The sequence below is a fragment of the Vigna unguiculata genome, chromosome 8, assembly GCF_037176805.1.
Source record: "Vigna unguiculata cultivar grain cowpea cultivar isolate G323 ecotype 2 chromosome 8, ASM3717680v1, whole genome shotgun sequence".
Classification (NCBI taxonomy): Eukaryota; Viridiplantae; Streptophyta; class Magnoliopsida; order Fabales; family Fabaceae; genus Vigna; species Vigna unguiculata.
The window spans coordinates 29,858,713-29,867,334 of NC_140799.1; the positions used below are offsets into that span (position 1 = coordinate 29,858,713).

General features: G+C 31.3%; 1 protein-coding gene across 1 annotated transcript; it reads right to left on the reverse strand.

Moving 5' to 3' along the window:
- Positions 1 to 224: 224 nt before the first annotated feature.
- Positions 225 to 6,072, reverse strand: TL29 (ascorbate peroxidase 4). Its single transcript, XM_028083367.2, has 11 exons — positions 5,850 to 6,072; positions 5,510 to 5,614; positions 3,183 to 3,267; positions 3,064 to 3,098; positions 2,850 to 2,915; positions 2,722 to 2,762; positions 2,125 to 2,255; positions 1,839 to 1,945; positions 1,551 to 1,688; positions 603 to 737; positions 225 to 481 (listed from the first exon to the last, which is right to left on the reverse strand). Exons 1-11 carry the CDS (start codon positions 5,937 to 5,939, stop codon positions 371 to 373), a joined length of 1,044 nt encoding a protein of 347 aa, XP_027939168.2. The 5' UTR covers positions 5,940 to 6,072; the 3' UTR covers positions 225 to 370.
- Positions 6,073 to 8,622: the final 2,550 nt, after the last annotated feature.

Here is an 8,622-nt window from a genome sequence, read left to right on the forward strand (position 1 = left end):
ATATCCTAAGATTTTCCCAAGAGATCGGAGAAAAGGTAAAAAGAGAAAAGTAAAAATTTATGTTAATGATAAGGTTAACATTTATATTTGCAGTTTAAATAAAGTTTTAACAAGAAAACCCAAAAACATACCAAATCAATTTTTTCAATACCATTTTCGTTCCTAGTTTTTTTCCCCTCCTTTTGGTTTTTCTAATCAATTTAGCGATTTGGGACGATTTGATCGATTCTTGAACACTTCTCTCACTTCATGTGCATGAATAATTTAGATGGAAGCCAAAGTTTCCAGTAACAAGAGAATAGAAGCAAGTCAAAACTTGAAGTTCAAGGTTTGTCCTGGGGAAAAAGATTACATGGTAAAATTATACGTTTTACAATTTGAGTTTGGTAATGTCGATCTTTTGGCGAGGATATGTATATGCCTCATAGTTGATTTGTTGGCCCAAGGTACTAAGTTTTGTGAAAGTAGTTATCAAATCAACCTGAAAACAAAAGAAAAAGTAAAGAAACCAAAGAAAACAACAAGTGTTCTTCAAACTAAACAAAAGAGCTTCAGAAACTTCATTGCTGTCCATGGATAGAGCTATTCATAGATGAACTCACCTCATAATCTGTCTGAGAGACCGTTTCACGGCTCCTCTGGTATTTCTGAACCCATGGAGCAACATCAGGATCACTCGCCAGTAAAGTTTCAGTAGCATTCTGATCAGGACCCAAGAATGCAGACAAAACAGCCAGCTGGTCAAACACAGAAGGAAGTTAATTAGTACTATCAACTTCAACTTTATCGTACGAGGAACATTATAGGATTTATGCCTTTTCATGATTATTTTTCTCAATTTACTTTTACCCTCTGGTCTACATTTTGACATTCCAAAGTGTGTTGCTATGTTGTATGAAAAAACATAATAAAGAAGTAGAAACATAACGAGGGTTAAATATATTTTTAGTTCTTGAACTTTAATGCAAAATTAGAAGTTGTCTTTGTCTGAAACATTGATACATTCTTCAAACTTTAAAAATGAATGGATATAATTCTTTCAGTCCGATTACAATAAAACTATGTTTTCCAGCTGACATTGAAGTGAGAACGCATCAAACAGTGTAAACAGCTCAAGTGTTAGCATGATACACGTTTGAGACGTCAAAAGAATTTGACGTAATTGAATTAAAAGAACTATTTTCATTCAACTTTAAAATTTTAGGGCTAAAATGTATCAAAGTTTCGGATAGGAACGGATTCCAATTTTAAGTCAAAACTAAGGAACTAAAAACATATTTAACATTATAATGAATGTATAAAGTGTTCAATGAAAGGTGGGAACAAGCAAGAAGTTCTAACTTGCAAGGATAACTAGACAAAATTTGAAAAGGACTAAAGCTAGTGCAAGCAGAAGGCATTTCACAATGTCTAGAGGAAACTGGAAAATCTGTTGGTTAGCAGCAGCACAGAAACAAAGATCATAATCTCTCCTCTGTGCACATGCATCTTTGATTGTATGTCTTTCTACATTTCAGTTAGCAAAAAGAACAATGAAAGATGTGGATTACCTGGCGAGGACCAAATCCGACAGCAGAAAACTTGTCTTTCATTTCTTGCACACTTGCTTTCTCCCATATTGGAACTCTACCCTCTGGATCCGGGTCTTGAGCATCAGCCCTACCAAATTGCCTATCAAACAAACCCCACTGTTCCACAATAAAAATTGCACACATTTGTGAATAAGTAATGACATTATTATTAAGCATATCATTGAACAAATCTTCACTTGTGGATTGCCACCTTAAAGATGATGTTAAGCACATTATAATTTGTTTGTAAGTAAAGAATATGCCAACCTGCCCACTTGATCCGTATGCATTGTACAGGATATTTCCTTTCTCCTCATTTCCACCACATTTGCGAATGGCAGAAGCTAAAAATGTGGCCTTGACAGCACTTTGTGCTGTAAATAATTAGGTCAGTAAAGTCAGGGGAACTAGAAATATCCTCCACAACTTCTTCCACCAGAATCACAGATAACTTTAAATCAAATGGTCAAATTTAACAGACACAGAATATACATGTAAACCAAGTATTGTTAATGACTATTACGAATCAACTAGGTGTGATAAAAAGTATTACCTGCATAGTTGATCAGATCTGCATAGGAAATGGGTCCACCTTTGGAATACGAGTCTATTTCCTTTTTTACTTCCTCTAACAAATTTAAGGCAGGAGAAAGCCCTGTATTTTCTGGTCTACTTATTTCTGAGCTTCAGGCAGAATTAGAAAAATAAAGAGGAGAAAAAAATTATTATTATTAGTAACTAGAATTAAGTGAAAATTTCTGATGCATACAAAAAAAGTAGGAGTAATAGATGCAGTACTAAGACAATAACAACAAGCTCAGTGCACCTTACTTGGTAGAGAAACCATTCTACAAAAAGAATTAAAGAATCCACCTACGGTTATTTGTTAACAATTCAGGGGTAGTTTGGTTTGAGAAATTTCTATTTTCACTTTCAGAAAATTGTATAGAAAACAGTGAAAATAACTTTTCTTTATTGCTTTTATTTTCATTTTTCTGTTTTCCCTTTTTCACATTGAAATCCCAGAAAACAGGAATCAAAGTAAAAGCCTATAATGAGAACATATAATATTTTCTCAAACCAGACAGATCTTTAGGTTCTATTAGTTACAGTGCACAGTTTCATAAATGTTAAACCCAAAAAGAAGTACCTGAACCGTATAGAGCCATTTGGACCACCCGATTTTGTTGCCTACAAACTTAAGCATACGCCAATCAATACTCATTTTAAATGAAAGAAAGCAACATGCATACATATAGACTTGTGTGTTTTTCTCACCTTATCATAAGTCAAAGCATCATTTAGAGCCAGTGTAAGTAAGGATGGAATAATATCAGGATTTCCCTGAAAAGCAGTCCAAGGTCAAATTAGATTACACCTATATCCATATAAGGAGTTCTATTTTCTGGACAAAAAGAAATAGGAGTTTGATAAATGTACAGTCTACAAACAGGCAAATTTTTACAATTAAATGTAAGTCAGCATACTATACCTTTATGGCATTAAAAAGTGTGCCCTTAACTTGAGCTGTAAAAATAGGAAGAACTCAGATAAGAGAGATCAGTTGAATTTGACATGTAGAATATTCATATGAATGTCCAAGGATCTTACACTGAAATTCAGAACGCTGTCTTCGTTCTATCAAGTCAGCTGCATTAGCCATTCCAACTAGTGATCCGGAGCTTCCAATTATTTCCTAAAAACAGATACAACTGACCGAAACTCATCATCACATCAATCTTATACACTAAGAACATATATTAAGTCTATTCCAGTAAACATCTATATCTGTAAATAACTGGTGTTGTGTTTGCATTGGGTACTCAAAAGAATGATGCTTATGAAAACAAAGCCAAAATGAGGCAATAAATATGAAGCACCGTTGTGTTGACCATAGAAAATTTGGGTTAATCAGGAGGCAAATCTAATGGTGCAGCATGTCAGCCTTCCTACTTGAACTATTTATGAAGATGACAAGCATAAAACTCGGAACCCAAAAACACACATAGCAGTTGATGGCTTTAGATAATATCAACTAGTTTTTGTCCTGAGACTTAGTTGTCTAAGATCATGGAAAATTATCTCTAAATAATAGAAGATGAAATGCTGGAGGAAACTATGGGAAGAAGAGATGTTCATTTGTTCAATATGAGCTACTGCAATCCTGAGCTACAAATCCTTAAAGAGAATTCAAGCTATATAAGTTTTTGTTTCATAATAAATGTAATGAAACAAGGATCTTTTCAAAGGCAGTTGCTGGACTTATCTATAGAAGATTGCATTTCAAAAAAAAAAAAAAATGCAAAGGAGAATGGCTAAGATGTAAATCTACTCAAGAGTTAATGATTTTGTGCTGATAAGTTGCTGAATTTTTCAAAACCACTTTAGATATGACACTTGAAAACGCCCTATCTGGTAAGCCTTTTTTGTTAATCCAAATGTGTCTATAGAGCCTTGTGAAATGTCTCAAACACTTCCAAAAGACCTTGTAATGTTCAAATAGAGTGCAAAAATTGAGGCAGCCAGATCAACAAGACATCTTTTGGAAGATCTCATTAAAGAACAGGCTTTCATTTGTCAAGTTGTTTTTGTACAGCCGCAAAAAAGAATGTCTTTGTTCAGATTTTGAGCAGGATAAAAACTAGCCAGACTAGATCTTTCTTAATCTCTTGTGTAGTCATGTGTGATGTAGGTTGGGTTATTAGCTAGTTAACAATTATGTAAGGATTTTTTATTAGGATTTTTTTAGATGTAGGGATTTCGTCCTCCTTTAGATTTTATTTTTTCGGATAATATTTGATTTGTTGGTCTATGTATCATAAACATTGAACACTCTTGGAATTGTTAAATGAAATTGTTTCCTTTATTTAGAGAGTATCTCAAATTGTGTTGCAGAAGCACTAGAGCAGCACTCAGCTTTCTGAAGAGAATAACCTGCTAAGCACTCTTGGATTTTTTTTTTTTTTTCCATTCTATTACATATCAGTTGGGGCTAGGGAAATTGATTTGTGAGTGACCTCAAGGCTCAAGTTAGAGTGTTATGGACAAAATGATTGCTAAGTCTAGATGATTCAAAGACAACTAAGTTATTGTTAGATAGTGGAAAAGCCTCACATGGGGACCAGAGGTAACAGAGAGAAAAACACCAATGATTAAGACCGATGTATTGCAAGTAGCTCATCTTTGCAATGAGATACCTGCTGTCAGAAAACAAGAATGAAAATTTTGACAAACAACAACCAAAAACAACCAATCAAACCAAAAATGAGAGAGAAATGGAAATGACATCTGAATTTTATTAATTTGTTATTAAGTGACTAGTTCTCCATATAAGCTAAAGCTATCTTATAGTTAACAGTATTACCCTTATAGTTAATTTTTTGTTATCCCTTTCTTCTCAGGTCTTCCATCAATACAATGGGTATGAATTTTTCAAATGGATAAAATGTTTATTTATCTTTAAGCCATTAGAAATAATAGATGTTGGGGCAAATTAAATAAAGAAAGTTTGTCCAACCCTAAGTCATTTTAGGTAATGTTGTTGCCGTAAACCTTAAAGCCCATCATCATCAACCAAAGAAAACTTGACAGACCTTCAAATATGGAAAAAGAAAAAAAAAAAAAACAGAGAATAAAATGCAGATATCATAGCTTATACCACAGAGTTCACACATGCAAGCATAACGAAATTTCAAATGAATCCAATTATTGTTTGTTCAAAACAAACATCCTCGTGCATTGATATATTACATTTTTTAAGAACGTGCACTGAATAGTTTCCTACTTGCGTCATTGTCAAATAATGATTCAATTTCTATGAGTAAAGCATATTCATCACATTAAAAATTCTAGATCTCTTAAGAGAAAATAAATAAAACTGAAAAAAGAAACAGGGAACAACTGAATTTATAAAAAGCTTGCAGTAAAATGATTCTTACCAAGCCAACGGTTGCTCCAACACATTTAAGAACTTCTCTCCTTCTCCAATGGAACGGCTCTTCACCAGCAACATTGCTTATGGTTTTATTACAACAAACGGAAACCTGAGACCACATTAAAAACATAAGCAAACAACGGTTATAACTGACATACAATAAGTAGGAATGAGTTGAAGTTAAAAATAATTGAGGTTTTCTTTGTCATCTCAATGCAAAATTTCAAACCATTTCTCATAATTCATGAACAATGCCGCTTAACAGCATCCATGAACTTGGGAAACCAATAACTGCAACTGCATTGTGTGTTGAAAGACACTGGTAGAGCAAAGAGAAAACTTACTGAACGAGGGTGGTATCTGGTGGAGGGTGGTGTATCATTAGCAACGAGTGAAAGCAGAGAAGGGCAAGTTGAGAGGAAGGAGACACCCATTGCTGCCACCACAACTATCTTCTTTGGTGTCTCTAGAGAAAGAGAGAGAGATGCAAAACCAGAAAAATGAAAGCTTTGGAAAGTTATGCAAAACCAGAAAAATGGAAGCTTTGAAGTTATGTGGAGTGAAGAAGGTGACACGATACGCGTTATCCAGAGAAATCTGCACTCATTGGACCATCTGGTATGTGACCCAATCCTCAAATCTTTGACCTCTCCAAACCAAACCAACAATGTAGTAAAATCATATGGAGAGTACATTACATTCACACTTGTATTTTACATTTTAAATTTTTATTTCTAGGAAAAAATAATTGAGATTAACTTAAAATATAGTCAATAAAAGAGTAGAGGATAATCGATCCGAAAAAATTCATGAGCTGATTGTAATCATTTTTTTTATATTTTTTTTTAAGTCTATTTATTTACTCAACTGAAAGTTTAATTTAGATTTTGGATTGAAAATTATTAAATGAACTGTGTCATTTTTCCTATTTAATCATTATATTATATATTTAGAACTATTGATTGATTATAAATAAATTAATTATGCATATTTACAATACATTTAAATTTATTAACATATGATATCGAATTTATATTATAATTTTTAATAGTAACATTATGTAATTTATTTATAAATATGTGATTATCGAATTATTTGAATATATAAAGATATTATTAAAAAAATAATATATATATATATATATATATGTGTGTGTGTGTTTCATAATTTTTTATTAGAAAATGTTTAATAATTTATAAAAAAATTGCAAAAATCATTTATAAAAAGAAAAAAAATCAATCGAAATCAAATGATAAAATGTTAGTTATTTAGTTTAAATTTATATTAAATCAATTTGTTTTTTTTTCTTTAGTTTAAATAACCTTTTGATAAAAGATCGAATGATATGAAGCCCTGAACAACTCTAAATTAATAAAATGTTCTATTTTACAATTTTAACAAACCACAACCAATTGTGATATGATATTTGTTATTATATTCATCTGTAAATATTTTTTATTAATGAAACCTTTTAAGTAAATTAGTATAAAGTTATTTTGTTGTTTACTTTTGTGTACTCTGATCAAAAAATTAAGTCCATTGTTCATTAGAAAGTTTAGGTTTTCATGTGTCGCGACGGTACGAATTTTTTAAATATGCATGATATTATATTAATAGATGATGATAATATAATATTATTAAGTTAATATATAAAATAAAATTATATTTATTAAAGTGAAATATATAAGAAAAGATGAGAGAATAATTGTTGATAAATAAATAAAAAATTTTATAAAAATAATGGTCGATTTTTAAAAATTTAATAAATAATTATATTTTAAAAGATAAAATTGGTATTTTGAAATGTGAACACAAAAGAGAAAATTCTCTTTATATATTGTTATAGATATATAGAGACGGTTGTCCCAACCCAAGATAACTATACATTTGAATTAAAAAAATAAATGTAATATTTGTAGTCAGTTGACGGTATATCTATTTTAAACTTGAATGTTGTTATTTTTATTGTTAATTGTAAGTTAGACCAGCATGTCAATTTCGCACTTCTTTGTAAAAAATTTTGCACTTGCAAAAATCATCTTCGTCATCTTTGCTTATCCTTAAAAGTCATCTTTTGTTTTCGCAAGCACCTCTTGGTGGAAGGCATTCTCATGTGTAAGCCATCTGTAAGTTAGTTCTCATAAGCCTTTGTTCTCCTCGTTTTCTCTTTTATTTTCTCTTAAGTCATTTCAAATTTGTTTTTTTTTTTTTTTAATTTTCAACTTCTTATAACCCTTATTTTCATCACTTTTTGTCAATTTCTTATTACTCCATGCTGCACACGGTGACTTTCAAATTTGTTTGTGATTTCAAATAATCAAACAAATATGAAATTGATTGTTTACTCCCTACTACACAGCGATTTCGTGGTATGTGATTTTTTAATGCTTCTTTCTCCCTTTCTTCTACTGTTTTTTCTCGCTAGTTTCTAAATTTCAAGTTTGTTGTCATTTTCTTCATTCTATTTTCTTACAAATTTGAGGTACACTTTTTGTTTTTAAATTTCACACAATTATCGATATAATTTTTAACTCTCTTTTGATCTTCTTCTTCTTAAAGAAATGTGGTCTTTCTACTAAACGGTGGGAGGAGTGTTTTCCGATCATAGTTTGATTTCAAGGTATGTAACTTCTTACTCTATTGATTTTCCTTTTTTCCCTACTAAAACCATAACCACTATGGATAATGATTTATCTGACTCCTAAAATTTGACTACAATTTTACTCCTTAAGTTGGCATGTGATGTGGCCGTAAACCTTAAAGCCCATTTTCCTCCTCTATCCATTGCATTTTGTAAGTCATTCAAAATATCCGAACTAATAAGATTTTGATTAGATCTTATGAAATACCGTCTCTAAGCCTTAATCATATTGTAAAAATCAACTAGAAATTGTTGGAATAGCCTAAGCCTTAATCATATTGTAAGAATCAACTAGAAATTGCTAGAATAACCTACATGAATTCGGTATGTTACCAAACTCAATTTCTCTTTCTTGAATTCTAAAAGCAATGAACCCTCTTAAAGAAATGTGGATTCTTTTACAACTTTCATTGAATTTATGCAACTCTCTAAAAGGAATATCTTCTTTATAATCATCCTCTCAATATGAAAACATT